Source organism: Trachypithecus francoisi, unplaced genomic scaffold, assembly GCF_009764315.1.
Source record: "Trachypithecus francoisi isolate TF-2019V2 unplaced genomic scaffold, Tfra_2.0 Lachesis_group5, whole genome shotgun sequence".
Classification (NCBI taxonomy): domain Eukaryota; kingdom Metazoa; phylum Chordata; class Mammalia; order Primates; family Cercopithecidae; genus Trachypithecus; species Trachypithecus francoisi.
Window position 1 is genome coordinate 96,821,189 of NW_022681470.1, and position 19,144 is coordinate 96,840,332.

Sequence of the window (19,144 nt, forward strand, 5' to 3'; positions counted from 1 at the left end):
ACTATGTAGGTCAGGCTGGTCTTTAACTCCTGACCTGGTAATCCGCCCGCCTCAGCCTCCCAAAGTGCTAGGATTACAGGCGTGAGCCACCGTGCCCAGCCCAAAAAATGGAGGTTTTTAAGGAGCAGAAGACAATTAATATAACCTTTCCTAACCTGCCTGTTAAACTTTAAGTCATACATCGAGTTTCAATGCTCAAGTTTAACTATATATTCACAGTTCCATTCTTCGTGGCTCAATGCTGTTTATTTTATTAACCAGGAAGATACTGGGAATTGACATTTACTAAAGTGTAACATAAGGTACTATGTTAGATACTTTTTCTATGTCATCTTATTTACTCTCCCTAACAACTTCGTCAGAAGGTGCTATAGACCCTGGATGGGTTTTAGGCTGCCCAGCATCTGAATTCCCTTCATATGTTTGATGAATTCCCCATCTTTTGAGTCTTGTTGGGGGCAGAGTCTTCTTTTCCCTATAATGGCTGAAAGCTCAGGTAGTCAGTTCCAAGACTCCCTTACTACTAGGAAGTTAGCTCCAGGCCTAGGCCCCACCTATCAGGTAAATTGATCTAGACTTCAATCAGGAGCTAGTGACCCAGAGAAGCAAGTACTGGGAAGACTCTCAACTAATGAAATTATTACTGTGGTCACCTGGATCAATAATCCATCGAAGGGAAGTGTTGAGGGACAAAGTACATAGACCGACATGAACAACTTGAGGAATTCAAGGACTGTGGAATGGAGTGGTTTCCTCTAAAGTCACGGGACAGAATAACCCACCGTCTCTGTACTTTTAACTAGAGTCAGATCTTGGCATGCCCCAAAGAGCCATTACAAAGTCAAGCTCGGGAAAAGAAGCCTACACACCTGGAGATTATTAAGACTCTGCTTATATATATTGGAAAAAACTTGGAAGACTCTTCTATGAGTGAGCTATGCAAGTGGGAGATGCTGCAGTAGAAATGAACTCCCTGATTTCAACAATACTAGGATCCCAGGGCTGTAAATGCCAACTAGCAGGACTCTAGTGTCAGATTCCAACTGAACAAAATAGGCAATTTGGCTGGCCAGGTTATCAGAATAGTTTGTCCAAGGGGATCTTTGGTGGCGCCTTATTAACCATAAGGTCCCAAAGACTACTAGGCCGGGCGCGGTGGCTCAAGCCTGTAATTCCAGCACTTTGGGAGGCCGAGACGGGCGGATCACGAGGTCAGGAGATCGAGACCATCCTGGCTAATACGGTGAAACCCCGTCTCTACTAAAAATACAAAAACTAGCCGGGCGAGGTGGCGGGCGCCTGTAGTCCCAGCTACTTGGGAGGCTGAGGCAGGAGAATGGCGGAAACCCAGGAGGCGGAGCTTGCAGTGAGCTGAGATCTGGCCACTGCACTCCAGTCCGGGCGACAGAGCGAGACTCCGCCTCAAAAAAAAAAAAAAAAAAAGACTACTATAGTTCAACTATATCTGTATATCTGAAAATATTTCAGGTCTGAACAGAGACCTGACTTAAGTCTGCATGGTAGAACATCATTGCCTCTAAGTCAACTCCCACATCTGAGTCAATGCACAGACATCTAGCCCCCTCAATGAAGAGGAATTCAAGTGCATTTGAGCAAGAACCCTACAATAACAGATCAAGCACTAGCATGCATCTTCTTCCGAGCTCTCCCCTGAGGAACCTCAGTCATCCACTAGGAAAACCATTGGGAGGTATCGGTCTTTAGCTCTGAGCTAACCCTAACTCCTGGAGACCTAAAATATCATTAAAGTCCACCAATCAGAGTGAAATCTTATGGAAGTAAGTACACTAATGATGTTTTTTCCCTTTTATAAATATTCATAACATATTTATTGAAAGTCCAGCCATCCTAGAGGCTGCTAAAGACAATTTTATCTTTGCTTTTAGTTTTTATTATAGAAAATTTCTAAAGTATACAAAATTAAGTGTATTTAATATAAAAATAGCAATGCACCCATCATTAGCTTTAACAATGATTAACTCAAGGCTAATCTTATTTCCTCTTTACTCCCTACCTTCCTCTCTCAGATTATATTGAAACAAATTTAAACAGCAATGATTTTGTCTATAAATATTTCAGTGAGTACTTCTAAAAAACAAAGAACTCTACTTTTTAACCCCAATACAATTACACAAAAAATCAACAGGTTAACCAAGTTTTAAAAAATAAGCTACTACACCTATCTTAGATACTTCAGCATACAAGAAAAAGGCTCAACACTTGGTGATTGTGTCAATTAGGATAAGTCAGGAGACAGAAATCACACAGTAATTTGAACAGAGAAAGTTTAATGTAAACAAAGACTAATTAGTAACAGGAAATTAATAACTAAAGGGTAAAAAGAACTCTAAAGAACAGAAATAATAGATACAGGAAGAAGTTACTACATCTAGGCTTGAGGCTGAGTGCCTCTGGAGATAGAAAAAATATGAACCAAAGTGTTTTTATTATTCTTGCACTCAAAAATCAACACAGAATACTTCTGCGACCTCTGGTTACCAGAATGTGTGGGAATTCTTTCCACCAGCAACCAATTATTTCTGCAGCAAATTCTCCAGCAAACACCAGCTGGGTGTCTTCTAACTCAATTCAGTTCTGATACTACATTCCCAGAGATAGCATCAGATTCCACAAGTTGAGGGCTCAGTCCCACAAAACTGCCTTCCACTTCAGATGCCAGTACAAAGCATAGGTTGTGACCTGTGCCTCTGACCAACTGGCTATAATTTAGGGTTCCCATGACCTCCTCCTGGGTTTGATTAATTTGGCAGAGGGGCTCACAGAACTCAGGGAAGCCCTTTACTTATGTTTGCCTGTTTATTATAAAGGATACAGATGAACAACCAGATAGAAGGGATGCATCGGCAAAGTATGGGGGAAGGCAGCGGAGCTTCCATGCCCTCTATGGGTGCAGCATCTGGAAGCTCATCCAAACTCAGGCCTTTTGAGGTTTCATGAAGGGTTCATTAAATAGGCATGATTGATTACATCATTGGCCACTGGAGATCAACCTGACCTTCAGCCCCTTTTCCCTCTTAAGAAGTCGTTGGGGTAGGATGGGAGGTTTAAAGATTCCAATCCTCTAATCGCATGGTTAGTTTTTCTGAGTGACCTGCCCTCAGCCTGAAGATAGCTAGAGGCCCCCAGTCACCAGTCATCTCATTAGCATACAACAAAAAACCACTCATGACTCTGGAGATTCCAAGAGTTTTAGAATCTTTTTGCCAGGAAACTGGGACAACGACTAAATAAATGTTTGTCAATATCACAGTAACCAAGGAATTCAGAAGAGTCCCCCACCCCTGCTGTTGCCAGTAAGGCTGGTTAGGACTTCACTGGAAAGGGGTACAGCCATGGCCCATTGGAGGACATAGAATTTACTGAGGTACCACAGGCTGGGGCTGGTAACCAAGAAACCTCCTCCTAGGGTGCTGAAGGAACATGGTGGGAAGCAGCGCACTGGAGTATTTGCAAGACTTTCTAGGTGTTTCTCAGAAACCTCCACAGAGATGCCAGTGTAACTCATTGGGAAGCCAACTTCTAGGATGCCAGTGGAATCTGCTGGGCATCTACTACCAGCGGTGCTACTGAAATCTGCTGGAGGGTGCCCCGCATGGTGCTAACTGCTGCATACTGCAGGTGCAAGCAGGAAGGAAGGCACAGTAGGCTCAGGAAGAGAAGCCCCTTTCACCTTCAGTGTTCCTCCAGCTCCCTCTATTGACAAAGCTAAACATTGTTCCAGGTGGCAAAAAGAAATATTTACAAGGTCCAGCTCCAATATCACAAAGCAAAGCAAAAAAGGGAAGGGTACCTTTGGGGCTAAGAGGGAACTCATTGATAATGGGCACAGTGATATTCTTTGGATGTAGGAGGCAATGCTTAACCTCAATTAGATGTGCTGCTCTTTTCCATTTACAGAAGAGCCCTAAAGACTGACAACTCTGATTGAAGCCCAAAGAGGCAAAGGCTCTCCAGCTAGTCCAGGCTATAGTGCAAACAACTCTGCCACATGTCCCCCATGACCCAGTGCATCTAATGGTGCTCACACTGACTGTGGAAGATCAAGATGCGGTGTAAAGCCTAGGGCAAGTTCCAATAGGAGAATCACAGGGGCACTCCCTAGGATATTTTGGAGCAAACCCATGTTCTCTTTAGGCAGTTTTTATTATCCTTTTGAAAAAAAGTTATTGATAGCCTGACTATGTGTGCTAAGGCATGTCAGCCTTTCTGCTCCGATTCTTTGATTCAGCCCCATTATGCAGTAACGCATAAGACGTGAAAGTAGCCAAATCATAGAGCCGTTGTACAACAAGAAATGTCTACTATGCTAGTACATTGGATCCTTGAGTGCTCTATGGCATCATTCTGTAACGTAAAATGCTCCAAAAGGCAGAAAGCCTGTAGTTCTGGGCTCCTTTATCTCACTGAATGTCTTACTCTGCATGGGCTTCTGAGACCACTGAACTTCAGGCACAAAGGAAAAAGGGAGGCACCAAGGAGCCTGGGAAAGAAAGTATCTAGTATTTCATACCACCATCCTCGAACTGGTGACTATCATGTGCTTGGCTTGTCTTCTGATTCTGCAGTGAACTAAAATGAAAGTAACCTTGACCAAGTCCTAATCATCATTCCTACTAATCCTTGAAGCTGGCCTAGACTCTGTGGTTTGGTCAGACTCACCGTGGAATATCAGAGCACCATGTGATCCAAACTGCCAATCATAAACTTAGGTGTTATTTTATCCCCTTAGCCAAAATATCAGAAGTGTTGTGGAAGAAATGAGGCCAGGCCCTAGAAAGCACAAATAAATTGCACTTTCTTTTTTTTTGAGACGGACTCTCACTCTGTCGCCCAGGCTGGAGTGCAATGGCGCAATCTCGGCTCACTGCACCCTCTGTTCCGGGTTCTCGCCATTCTCCTGCCTCAGCCTCCCAAGTAGCTGGGACTACAGGCGCCCGCCACCACTCCCGGCTAATTTTTTGTATTTTTTAGTAGAGACAGGGTTTCACTGTGTTAGCCAGGATGGTCTTGATCTCCTGACCTTGTGATCCACCCGTCTCAGCCTCCCAAAGTGCTGGGATTACAGGCGTGAGCCACCGTGCCCGGCCATAAATTGCACTTTCAAGGGGCTCACACTTAGAGCACCTACTCCTGCCACAGTGTCACCTGTCCTTCAATCCTCCCCTGCAACCTCATGGAAAGTTATTTCCTCTTTTTGAGAAGGAAAATAATAAAAATTTAGTTCACTAATTACTGAACTGTTTCTTGACTTTGGGGGGGAAAATTAGAGCCTAATTTGTAGATTATTCCACACGACATGCTGATATCAACCAGAAGTGGAGGCAGCATCTCTTCAGCCCCACTGTGGTGGCACTGAAGGATGATGGGAAAGAGATAGCCTTCCCGAGCATGACTTTGAGCCGTACATCTCATCATCTACTTTTTCTGAAAAAAGAGATGGCCTCATGTAAACGCCTATGCTAATTCATGGTCAGTGACTAATGGTTTTGTCTGATGATCAGGAATTTTGACCCTCCCTGATGACAAGGGGGCTTGGGGAGAGGTGTGGAGATGGTCCTCTAAGAACGTGCTTCAAGTGTGTGACTGTATATCCCATGGGAATGCTGACCAGAAGGTCTCCTCCATAGAGAAAGGTTTTATTAAACAGATGGACAAGATGTGACCTGCTCTGTGGATATTGTTCCACCTCCTTATCCATCTCAGTGAGACTGAGTTTTGCTATTTTACAGGTATTGATATCCAAAGGATCCTACCAAAAGAAGTAGTTTTTCAATTGAATTGGAAACTGAGACTGTCATTTTCAGATTTCTTGTGCCACTGGAAAAACAGGTTTTGTGCTTGTTACTATACTATTTGAGATGATTGATCATAAATATCCTGAGGAAATTGGGATGCTGCTACATAATGAACGGAGAAGAGTACAGCTGGATCCAGAGATCCTTGGGGCAATTCCCAGTACCACCATGTCCAATGGCCAAAATTAAAAGGTATAGATATATAGATATAGTGTGTGTGTTTGTGTGTATCTAGAGAGAGAGAGACAGTGTGCAAAATTCAGTTGTATGATCTAGAAAAGGCCACTGATCAAGCCGCAGAAAACTGTATCTTAAACTGTTTGTTAGGGAAATATACCATAACAAATAGACAAACAGCCTCTAAAGATCTTCATTTGGTCAACTAAACAACCCATATATAAGAACAGTAGTGTTACATCACAATGTTTATTTGGAATTGACTGCACATTTGGTAGCATTAAAAATTATATAAAGATAAAAATTTAAAAATGAAAGATATATTGGTAGAATTGCCAAGGACTTAGATCCCCCAGGAGTTAAGGTTTGGATAATACCACTGTGTGAAGAACATCAGCCAAGGTAAAGGTTGATGGTAAGGGGATGTGGGGTGGGGAATGAAGGAGGGAAATCTAAACTACTTACTTTGGCCTTGTGATCTGATGCAGAAACATGGAATATAGCATCTATCAATATTTTCTTTCTTGCTATGTTATGTATGTATTTACAGATTTTAACTAATTTTCTCTTTCCCCCTCTATTTTATATAAGATATGCCAGTGATGGTTAACTCTACAATTCAGTCAACACTGAAGATGTTACACAACACTGAGATGGGATCATGTTCGTATTAGTCTGTTTTCACACTGCTGATAAAGACAAACCCGAGACTGGGTAATTTATAAAGAAAAAGGGGTTTAATGGACTCACAGTTCCACATGGCAGGGGAGACCTCACAATCATGGCAGAAGGCAAAAGGTATGTCTTATATGGTGGCAGACAAGAGAGAATGAGAGCCAAGCAAAAGGGGGAACCCCTTATAAAATCACCAGATTTCATGAGACTTATTCACTACTACTAGAACAGTATGAGGAAAACCACCCCCATGGTTCAATTATCTCCCACTGGGTCCTTCCCACGATACGTGGGAATTATGGGAGCTACAATTCAAAATGAGATTTGGGTGGGGACACAGCCAAACCATATCAATGTCAGAACTGAAGGAGGAAATGGAGACCACCTAGAAACCCTAAATTTGGAGATGAACCCAATAACTGATGACACTGGTGTGTGCTCCTTGAGGAAGGGGTGAGAGCATTTTCAGTTTTTTTTTTTTTTTTTTTTTTTTTTTTGAGACGGAGTCTCGCTCTGTCGCCCAGGCTGGAGTGCAGTGGCCGGATATCAGCTCACTGCAAGCTCCGCCTCCCAGGTTCACGCTATTCTCCTGCTTCAGCCTCCAGAGTAGCTGGGACTACAGGCGCCCACCACCTCGCCCAGCTAGTTTTTTGTATTTTTTAGTAGAGACGGGGTTTCACCGTGTTAGCCAGGATGGTCTCGATCTCCTGACCTCGTGATCCGCCCGTCTCGGCCTCCCAAAGTGCTGGGATTACAGGCTTGAGCCACCGCACCCGGCTGAGAGCATTTTCAGTTACACAAAGCATAGTTACATCAGGTTGGATGAGAGAAACTTTTTTTTAAGTTTAAACATAGGGAAAAGGAAATAGGGCAATGTTGGACAACCAAAGGAATGAACTAGAGTGGAATTTTTTTTCTTCTCTTTTCTTTTTTTGGTGATGGGGGAAACCACCTGGCATCAGAATCTCCTTCTTATGTTTAGAAATTGTCCATTCCTAGGAGTTTTGGTGGATGGGAAGAGCCACTTCGCACTATAGAAGCTGAAATAGTAGATACTCGCTTTCCTAGACTCCATCACTAATAGGAAATAGCAGATGACCTAAATCCTCCAAATAGACACACCCTGCCCCAAACACTGAACTGGAAGTGAGTGCCTCTAAGAGACTTCAGAGAATCCACTGCATTGGCAGGCAGGGCAGAAGGGCAGCAATCCTGAGTTCCTGAGCAATTCTGCTCCTGAGCAGAGGGGCCAGGAGTGCCAATGAGCATTAGTGTCCAGCTACGGGCATTGCCATCTCCACCAGACCAGCTCTGTAACACCAGCTGCAGTCCTGGTGGCTCTCTGGCTTACGCTGTTCCTGTATATTTCCTTTCTAGAGACTCTGTGAGCTATCCAATACCCTATCAGTAAACTCCTATTCTGCCTAAATGTGCCTAATAAATGGGCAACTAAATGTGCAGTTGGGCCAGAAGCAGCAGCTCATGCCTGTAATCCCAACATTTTGGGAGGCCAAGGCAAGAGGGTCACATGAAGCCAGGAGTTTGAGACCAGTCTGGGCAACACAGCAAGACCCCAGCTCTACAAAAAATAAAAAATTTCTTTTTTTTTTTTTTTTTTTTTTTTTTTTTTTTTTTTTGAGACGGAGTCTCGCTCTGTCGCCCAGGCTGGAGTGCAGTGGCCGGATCTCAGCTCACTGCAAGCTCCGCCTCCCGGGTTACGCCATTCTCTCGCCTCAGCCTCCCGAGTAGCTGGGACTACAGGCGCCCGCCATCTCGCCCGGCTAATTTTTTGTATTTTTTTTTTAATAGAGACGGGGTTTCACAGTGTTAGCCAGGATGGTCTCGATCTCCTGACCTCGTGATCCGCCCGTCTCGGCCTCCCAAAGTGCTGGGATTACAGGCTTGAGCCACCGCGCCCGGCCAAAAATAAAAAATTTCACCCGGGCATGAGGGTACACGCCTGTAGTTCCCATGGGGGTACACACCCAACCTGAGTGACAGAGCAAAGACCCTGTTGCAAAAAAAGAGTATATATATATGTATATATATAAATAATATATAGTTATATTATATACATAAATAATATATAATTAGTTATATGTATATATAATTGGTTTCTGTTGTTATAAATTAAGAACTCTGGCTGATATAGGTGGATATTATGTCATTTCCCAGATGTGGAAATTGAGACTTTAGAAAGGTTAAGTGACCTACAAATAAGACATAGCTAAGGCGTGGCAGGGTTGGGTTTGAATTCAGGCCTGTTTGTCTCTCATCTATGCTCTTTCCTTAGCATTCTACAATATCCAGAACTAAAATGTTTTCTTCTATGAAGAAAAATTGCTCAAGTCAACAATGCTGTCAAATTAACATAGAAAAACGTCATGCACAACATTTTAATGGAAGATTGTGAAAAAATCATTTTTTTCCAACAACATTTCCCAAATTCTGCTTATCAAAGTCAACCACCAGAGTGGAAAACATTGGAATTCAATACTTCCATCCTCTTCAAAACTAAATCTGTTTCCTTTCTCTGCCAGAGATTGCTAGAAAAAAATGTTCCTAAGAACTGCTAAGAAAATGTTAAAGGACAGTATCTTTTTTCCTCCTGCTATGAAGTGGAAACAATCCTTTAAATAATTAATTGACTAAAGGGGCATAACTCTAGGAAGAATCAGGTTCCTGTCTTATTATTAAACAATTGAGGGAGGTGCCCAAATTCCAAATGAACAAGGCCAGCTGTTTCACAGAACCCCGAGTTGGCTAGGTAGCTGTTTTGATCAGAACACCACCCTGCCTTGTCCTTGGAGATCTTCGGACTGCTTGGTCTTACACACAGTAGGCACCCAATAAATACTTACTGAATGAATGCATTTTCACCATTCCTGTATTAAGAGTTCCAAGCTGGGCCGGGCGCGGTGGCTCAAGCCTGTAATCCCAGCACTTTGGGAGGCCGAGACGGGCGGATCACGAGGTCAGGAGATCGAGACCATCCTGGCTAAAACGGTGAAACCCCGTCTCTACTAAAAAAAATACAAAAAACTAGCCAGGCAAGGTGGCGGGCGCCTGTAGTCCCAGCTACTCGGGAGGCTGAGGCAGGAGAATAGCGTAAACCCGGGAGGCGGAGCTTGCAGTGAGCTGAGATCTGGCCACTGCACTCCAGCCCGGGCGACAGAGCGAGACTCCGTCTCAAAAAAAAAAAAAAAAAAGTTCCAAGCTATCTAACCTGGAGTTCAGATCAAAAGTAGATGGAGGATCTGAAAAGTAGAAATTACTTCAATCTTTTAGAAGGCAAATTCATTTTCCTCAATGCCCCAAATTCCATTCCCTTATGTTGTCACTGCTGAAGATGAGCTGGAGGCAAATTAAGCATGACCAATAGGGCCAGACTTTCTTTCTAAAGGATCCCTAGAAAAGCAGAGAATTCTGTGGGACTGGGATTAAAAAAATAAAAAAATAAAGAATTCTGGCCCAGAAGAGAGGGTGTGTCAGTAACCAATGCCTGCTCTGAACAAATTCACACTAACAGAATTAGGCTTGCTATTTTCTTATCCCTGAACTAAAAAGAAGAGCAAGACCTAGAATTCTCAGTGTCTAGGATTCTACTCTACTTACCCCAGGGAAACCATTTATATTAGATACATATTTTCATGTCTCCCAGGATCAATGTTCAGTGGCTCAGAAGACAAAATCTATGACTTACCTAGCACCACAAGCACCAAATCCTATTCCTTGTCTTTGAAAAAATCTTTCCCTGGAGGCATAAAGTAGGCAGACTAATACACCCCTCTCCCAAAGGTGTCCTCATTCTAAGAGAATCTGTGAATATATTACCTTATACGTCAAAAGAGACTTTGCAGGCCGGGCTCGGTGGCTCATGCATGTAATCCTAGCACTTTGGGAGGCCAAAGTGGGTGGATCACCTGAGGTCAGGAGTTCAAGACCAGCCTGGCCAACGTAGTGAAATTCTGTCTCCACTAAAAATACAAAAATCAGCCGGGCGTGGTGGCACCCTCCTGTAATCCCAGCTACTTGGGAGGCTGAGGCAGGAGAATTGCTTGAACCCAGGAGGCAGAGGTTGCAGTGTGCCGAGATCACGCCACTGCACTCCAGCCTGGGCAATAGAACAAGACTCCGTCTCACACACACAAAAAAAGAGTCTTGGTTAAGGTGAAGTATCTTCAGATAGGAGATTTTCCTAGATTATCTGAGTAAACCCAATCTTGTCACTGTTAGTCCTTAAAAGCAGAGAAACTTTCCTGGCTGGGTTTGAGAGATGAGAGGGGAGACAAAGGAGAGAGTTGAAGGGTGAGAGGGATTCAACCTACTGTTGCCAATTCTGAACCTGGAAAAAGAAGTCATGAGTTAAGAAACGCTGATGGCCTTTAGAACAGCCCTCAGCTGACAGCCAGCAAGGAATCAGGGATCACAGCTGCACAGCAGCAAAGAATTCAATTCTGCCAAAAACTGAAATGAGCAAGGAAACAGATCCTCCCTTAGAGCCTCCAGAGAGGAATGCACTCTGTGGACACCTGGATTTTAGCCCATTGAGACTACGTCAGACTCCTGGTCTATAGAACTGTAAGAAAATAAATGTGTTGTTTAAACTGCTGGACTTGGTGTTGTTATTGCAACAATAGAAAAGTAATTCAAGATATAAGCCTCCACCTGAGAGTTAATTATTCACTCCCCATTCAAGTTCACTTTAGAAACAAATATACAGGCAAGCCAAGGGAAGGGAGCTTGTTTCTGTTGTTGCTGTTTGATTTCTCATTTGTTTTCCTCACCACCTATTAAAGTCCCTGAGTCCCTCTGGAGTGACTCCTAGTACCATCTTTCCTGTGTGAAATTACTCAAGAATGAGTGGGCCACTGGGGTGTCGAAGGTCAGTATCTGGGCTCATAAAGAGGGCAGTTTCTCGGAGAATGTAGGAACTAGTTGGGGTCCTTGAGGTCATCTAACTGAATCTCCTTATTTCATAGCAGAGGAAACAGTTGCCCAGAGAGTTCAGATGATTTCCACAAGAATACACAGCAGGCTGTGTCAGAGCTGAGACTCTAAACCCAGTCTTTTGGCTTCCACTTCAGGGCTTGGTTTCCAACACACTGGTGGGTCCCAGCCCTGGATGTGCACTGACACCTAAGGAACTTTTTAAAAAACACCCAGAGATTCTGGCCTCTCCCCTAGAGATTCTGAATCACTTGGTCTGGGATGGGGCCCAAATCTGTATTATTTTTTAAAAGCTCTCCTATTCTAATGTGCTATACACAGTGTCTAAATTTTGGCTCGCTCTCAGCACACACTAAATTCTACTTAAAGGTCCAGATTAATGATAACAAATGCCCCATATAACAAAGAAATCAGTACCAGTTTTATTCCTGGTTACTATAGGCTTTTATTAGATACGAAGTAAAAGCAAAATATCCCACTGAGTTTCCACGTGTGCTTTCCTAAAAGAAGTTCTTTTCCGCGTGCTTGTTTACCTTGTGAGAGAGAACATTTTGCCACTTACAATTTCTGGCATCCGACTCCATTTCCTGCCCCTAGCCCTACGCTGTTAAGGACTCTTTTTCCTCTCAGTCTTGTCAACCTAAATAACAGACAGAAAGAGGCTATCTTTTTTTTTTTTGAGACAGAGTCTTGCTCTGTTGCCCAGGCTGGAGTGCAGTGGCGCAATCTCCGCTCACTGCAAGCTCCGCTGCCTCCTGGGTTCACGCCATTCTCCTGCCTCAGCCTTCCTAGAAGCTGGGACTACAGGCACCTGCCACCACGCCCGGCTAATTTTTTTGTATTTTTAGTAGAGATGGGGTTTCACCGTGTTCGCCAGGATGGTCTTGATCTCCTGACCTCGTGTTCCGCCCGCCTTTGGCCTCCCAAAGTGCTGGGATTACAGGCTTGAGCAACTGCACCCGGCCCAGAAAGAGGCTATCTAAAAGAAAAATGACACTAATTCAGAAATGGGCATTGCCATGAGAATATACATCCCATAGTAAACTGTGTGTATTCAGGGAGGTAGAAGAAGACAAAGATTTTTTAAAAATGGATTACATAACTGTTTTGAATCAAGAATCAATTAACCTTGGCTACAAGGATCAATAACAAGGGTGGCACCAGTGACCTCCACAGAAGTATTTGTGCAAGGTTGTGGGTTTTGCAGTATTTGGTGATAGTTCTTATTATCAGGCACCGGTGCATGAGAACTCTCTCTTTATAGCCTTCCCTGGCTCAATTCATCAGGGTTTTTAACAAAAGGCACTTCATTTTGATTCTGACAACTTTCACATTTCCCCTTTTTAATCAAGATCTTTCTCCAAAAGCATTGCTGATCAGTTATTCTGTAGTTAGGTTTTGATTGCCCCTCAGTGTGTCTCAAATTATTGGTCTGGTCCTATGTGGGAGGGAGTGATTGGCAACTGGGAATCAGTGTCAAAACCCTTTTAGACATATTTGAGCAATAAAGGAGGCTTGGAGGGAGTAGCTCTCAGGCTAAGTCTACCTGGAGTCCATTGCTAAGTTTAATTTTGTCTGTTCCATAGGTGTTGGCTATAACCTTAAAATGCTGGGCCAGGCTGGACACAGTGGCTCACACCTGTAATCCCAGCACTTTGGGAGGCTGAGGTGGGTGGATCACCTGAGGTCAGGAATTCAAGACCAGCCTGGCCAACATGGTAAAACCCCATCTCTACTCAAAATACAAAAATTACCATTTTTTTTAATGGACGGGTGCCTGTAATCCCAGCTATTAGGGAGGCTGAAGCAGGAGAATTGCTTGAACCTGCGAAGCAGAGGTTGCAGTGAGCAAAGAACATACCATTGCACCCCAGCCCGGGTGACAGAGCAAGACTCTGTCTCAAGAAAAAAAAAAAAAAATGCTGGGCCAACATTATTCTGTGAGGAGTTGTACTTTTACAGAAATTTAACAAGTAGCAGGCACTAAATTTAAAAATAAAAATACAAAGTTAAATTAACAGTAATATGATCATCTCAGCTTGAATAATAGGTTTGAGCCATGAACCTAGACTTACAGGCAACCAATTGCATGAATCAAATGGCCAAGGGGAGTTAGGTAAACCCTGTTGTAACCATGTGGTCTATTTTCTTATTTTGTGTATATGGTTCTAAACTTTCTCAGAGAAATTTATCCAGATATAGCATGTAGTATTAGTAATAGTACAAGACATTTCACTATTTAATCAATAGATAATGTAAAATAATCTTACTATCTAGTATCCCATAACTGGGTTGAGCTAAAGCAGAGAGTGAGCAACAGTTTTATTAGAGATGTTGCCAGAGTTACCTACTAGGTAGACTAAAGAACCCCTTTGGTCAGGTTTTGTCAAGTTACCAGCAGAAGCCACTGATTGTGAAATTTCAGTTATGCCATCAACCTGTCAAGTGAAAAAGAGGGATTAAGAGGGCATTAAGAGGGATAACAGCATCATTATTATATGGATTCTGGTTCCAATGTCTTGGAGAAAGCTGTGGGCAGTGGGAAGCTGTCAACTTCTTGTCCTGCTTTGCAGTTTGAATGTCTCTGGTTATGGCATCAGACAATTTGGGGGATTTTCTGTGTGGTTCATAAATCAGGCATGAGACTTGTCCCTTAAAATGTATCTAGTTTCAGCTTATAGAGCTTCAGGAAAAGAACAGTTCCATTTTTAGTAATTCAGTGGAAGAAAGTTGGATTGGAAGAACCTAGAAGAATTTAGGACCCAGTCCAGTCTACAGGTAAATAATGAAAACTAAAATACAATGTACAGGGCTACAATAACAAGTGTATTAAAACATTTTTTAAGAAAACATGGGCCGGGCACGGTGGCTCAAGCCTGTAATTCCAGCACTTTGGGAGGCCGAGACGGGTGGATCACGAGGTCAGGAGATCGAGACCATCCTGGCTAACACGGTGAAACCCTGTCTCTACTAAAAAATACAAAAAAAAAAAAACTAGCCGTGCGAGGTGGCGGGCGCCTATAGTCCCAGCTACTCGGGAGGCTAAGGCAGGAGAATGGCGTGAACCTGGGAGGCGAGCTTGCAGTGAGCTGAGATCCGGCCACTGCACTCCAGCCTGGGCGACAGAGCAAGACTCCGTCTCAAAAAAAAAAAAAAAAGAAAAGAAAACATAAACTTTCCTCTCCATAGTTATCCTGATCGCTACAAAGGTAATCAGAGTAAGACAAATTTGTTTATAAAAAAATTTAGTTTTATCAAATTTTTGTAGAATGAATAGTGATTGGTCACATAGAAATCTCCGATTTAAAACCTCTCAAGGTTAGAAAGCCAAACCAAGGCAGACTTTAGATTTTGCCTACTGTCCTAAGGTTCCTGGGCCTGCCAGGAAGTGACAATATTTATTCACTCACTGTAAGGCTGGGAACTCTTGAAGTCAGGCATTTTATGTACATTCCCAAATAACGATACTCCAGTGAAAGCCTTGGAATAACCAGTGTTTCCAATTGTATCCTGTTATAAAAAGAGAGCAAACTGTTATTGAACTTAAGCAAAGAACCATATTGCCATAAAAAAAAAAAAGAATATTCATGAATAGTTTCTGAATTGTGGAGGGCTCAAGTAGAAAGAAAAAGTAAATGCTTTCACTTCCTTTTTTTTTTTTTAGATGGAGTCTCGCCCTGTTGCCCAGGCAGGAGTGCAGTGGTGCAATCTGGGCTCACTGCAAGCTCCGCCTCCTGGGTTCATGCCATTCTCCTGCCTCAGCCTCCCAGTAGGGCTGGGATTACAGGCGCTCGCCACCACGCCCAGCTAATTTTTTTGTATTTTTAGTAGAGACGGGGTTTCACCGTGTTAGCCAGGATGGTCTCGATCTCCTGACCTCGTGATCCGCCCACCTCAGCCTCCCGAAGTGCTGGAATTACAGGTGTGAGCCACCGCGCCCAGCCAATGCTTTTACTTTTGTTTATAAAATTATACCTTGGCCAGGCACGGTGCACAGGCCCATAATCCCAGCACTTTGGGAGGCCGAGGCAGGTGGATCACCTGAGGTCAGGCGTTTGAGACCAGCCTGGCCAACATGGTGAAACTCCGTCTCTACTAAAAATACAAAAAATTAGCCGGGTGTGGTGGTAGGCGCCTGTAATCCCAGCTACTCGGGAGGCTGAGGCAGGAGAATTGCTTGAGCCTGGGAGGCGGAGGTTGCAGTGAGCCAAGATCATGCCACTGCACTCCAGCCTGGGCAACAAGAGTGAAATTCTGTCTCAAAAAAAAAAAAAAGTATACCTTAAAATTACTGCAAACTATAGATAATTTAGGAGAAAACGTTTTCTTAAATGTGGAAAACAGGCCGGGCGCAGTGGCTCAAGCCTGTAATCCCAGCACTTTGGGAGGCCGAGACGGGCGGATCATGAGGTCAGGAGATCGAGACCATCCTGGCTGACACGGTGAAACCTCGTCTCTACTAAAAAAAATACAAAAACTAGCCGGGCGAGGTGGCGGGCGCCTGTAGTCCCAGCTACTGGGGAGGCTGAGTCAGGAGAATGGCGTAAATCCGGGAGGCGGAGCTTGCAGTGAGCTGAGATCCGGCCACTGCACTCCAGCCCGGGTGACAGAGCGAGACTCTGCCTCAAAAAAAAAAAAAAAAAATGTGGAAAACAAAACATTTAAGTATTTCATTCAATAAAACATTTTTACAACATTTAAGTAAAGAATGAACAATGTTTCAAATAAAACACATAAAAACATCTTTACCAGTTATTTAATCTCATGTATTAATTTTCATTTTGCTTGATCTTGATTAGCAGTTTCAAATCCATCAGTGTTTTCATCTGAGTTTTGGAAATTTTTACTTACTCCACTGGTAAGATCTTAAAGTTATCAGAAACATGTATTAAAGAATACTTGGCCCTAAGGTAGGCGTGAAGCGGGTAAGAGTCGGGGTGGGGTGGCTGGGGGCTCTCCGTGTCCGCCGGGAGGGGACAACGACGGCGACAGGGGCTGTGGGAAGCCGGCGGCGCGCCTTTCTTGCTCGCTCCCGCTTTGCCTCCCTCCGCGCTGCGTATGTGAGCCGCCTGATCGGCGGCCGCCATGTTAGGAGCGCAGTGGCGGCGCAACCAGCCTTCTCGGGCGGTGGAGGAGTGGAGTCAACATATCAATGGAGCAAGTCACAGTCGTCGATGCCAGCTTCTTCTTGAAATCTACCCAGAATGGAATCCTGACAATGATACAGGACACACAATGGGTGATCCATTCATGTTGCAGCAGTCTACAAATCCAGCACCAGGAATTCTGGGACCTCCACCTCCCTCGTTTCATCTTGGGGGACCAGCAGTTGGACCAAGAGGAAATCTGGGTGCTGGAAATGGAAACCTGCAAGGACCTAGACACATGCAAAAAGGCAGAGTGGAAACTAGCAGAGTTGTTCACATCATGGATTTTCAACGAGGGAAAAACTTGAGATACCAGCTATTACAGCTGGTGGAACCATTTGGAGTCATTTCAAATCATCTGATTCTAAATAAAATTAATGAGGCATTTATTGAAATGGCAACCACAGAGGATGCTCAGGCTGCAGTGGATTATTACACAACCACACCAGCGTTAGTATTTGGCAAGCCAGTGAGAGTTCATTTATCCCAGAAGTATAAAAGAATAAAGAAACCTGAAGGAAAGCCAGATCAGAAGTTTGATCAAAAACAAGAGCTTGGACGTGTGATACATCTCAGCAATTTGCCCCATTCTGGCTATTCTGATAGTGCTGTTCTCAAGCTTGCTGAGCCTTATGGGAAAATAAAGAATTACATATTGATGAGGATGAAAAGTCAGGCTTTTATTGAGATGGAGACAAGAGAAGATGCAATGGCAATGGTTGACCATTGTTTGAAAAAAGCCCTTTGGTTTCAGGGGAGATGTGTGAAGGTTGACCTGTCTGAGAAATATAAAAAACTGGTATTGAGGATTCCAAACAGAGGCATTGATTTACTGAAAAAAGATAAATCCCGAAAAAGATCTTACTCTCCAGATGGCAAAGAATCTCCAAGTGATAAGAAATCCAAAACTGATGGTTCCCAGAAGACTGAAAGTTCAACCGAAGGTAAAGAACAAGAAGAGAAGTCCGGTGAAGATGGTGAGAAAGACACAAAGGATGACCAGACAGAGCAGGAACCTAATATGCTTCTTGAATCTGAAGATGAGCTACTTGTAGATGAAGAAGAAGCAGCAGCCCTGCTAGAAAGTGGCAGTTCAGTGGGAGACGAGACCGATCTTGCTAATTTAGGTGATGTGGCTTCTGATGGGAAAAAGGAACCTTCAGATAAAGCTGTGAAAAAAGATGCAAGTGCTTCAGCAGCAGCAAAGAAAAAGCTTAAAAAGCGTCGTTTCCCAGGGAGTATGGAAGGTTTTGTCACTCTAGATGAGGTTGGTGATGAGGAAGATTCGGAACTTCAGAAACTTCGTAAATCGGGCATGGCATTTAAATCTGGTGACAAAAATGATGATGGTTTGGTTGAAATTAAGGTGGACAAGATCGAGGAACTTGATCAAGAAAACGAAGCAGCGTTGGAAAATGGAATTAAAAATGAGGAAAACACAGAACCAGGTGCTGAATCTGCTGAGAACGCTGATGATCCCAACAAAGATACAAGTGAAAACGCAGATGGTCAAAGTGATGAGAACAAGGAGGACTATACAATCCCAGATGAGTATAGAATTGGACCATATCAGCCCAATGTTCCTGTTGGTATAGACTATGTGATACCTAAAACAGGGTTTTACTGTAAGCTGTGTTCCCTCTTTTATACAAATGAAGAAGTTGCAAAGAATACTCATTGCAGCAGCCTTCCTCATTATCAGAAATTAAAGAAATTTCTGAATAAATTGGCAGAAGAACGCAGACAGAAGAAGGAAACTTAAGATGTGCAAGAAGATTTAATGATTTCAAAGAAAATAATGGTTCTTCGTTTTTAATGTTAACCTTTTTTAAATACAATACTGATAGTTAGAAGAAAACTATTGTACTCTTTTGTTTTAGTGGAGAAATAATAGATGTCTGTTCATGTGTTAAGTGTTATAGCAAAAAAAAAAAATACACATATGGTTAAGTTAATGAATAGTTTTTGTTTTATCAAAATGGCAATGGACAGAAGTACTTTGTAGAGATTGACTTCCTAAGCTACATAAGACAACTTGCACCACTAAGAAAGAAATGTAGAACCATTTGGAAAAATGAAATTTAGTAGTTCCAAGTTTCAAAGAAATGTCAGCATTTTATTCCATTCAATAAAGAACAAAACCAATAGTAAAAAAAAAAAAAAAAAAAAAAAAAAAAAAGAATACTTGTTAGAGTCCTTTCCATTAATCTGATCATAGATGTCTTTAGAAAAAAAGTAAAACAATGATTACAAATGACAAAAACCTCAGATTAGCCATGATTAAAAATTCGATGAGAGTTCATAATTGACAAGGAAATTTAGTTATTTTTGTGACATACATACATAATAACCAGAATT

General features: G+C 42.9%; 1 protein-coding gene across 2 annotated transcripts; it reads left to right on the top strand.

Moving 5' to 3' along the window:
* Positions 1–16,598: 16,598 nt before the first annotated feature.
* Positions 16,599–18,771, top strand: LOC117074595 (matrin-3-like). Of its 2 annotated transcripts, XM_033196218.1 has the most exons (2): positions 16,599–18,375; positions 18,498–18,771. In XM_033196218.1, exons 1-2 carry the CDS (start codon positions 16,725–16,727, stop codon positions 18,509–18,511), a joined length of 1,665 nt encoding a protein of 554 aa, XP_033052109.1. In that variant the 5' UTR covers positions 16,599–16,724; the 3' UTR covers positions 18,512–18,771. The 2 variants fall into 2 exon arrangements, with proteins under 2 accessions (XP_033052109.1, XP_033052108.1); XM_033196217.1 differs by having other exon boundaries at positions 16,599–18,771.
* Positions 18,772–19,144: the final 373 nt, after the last annotated feature.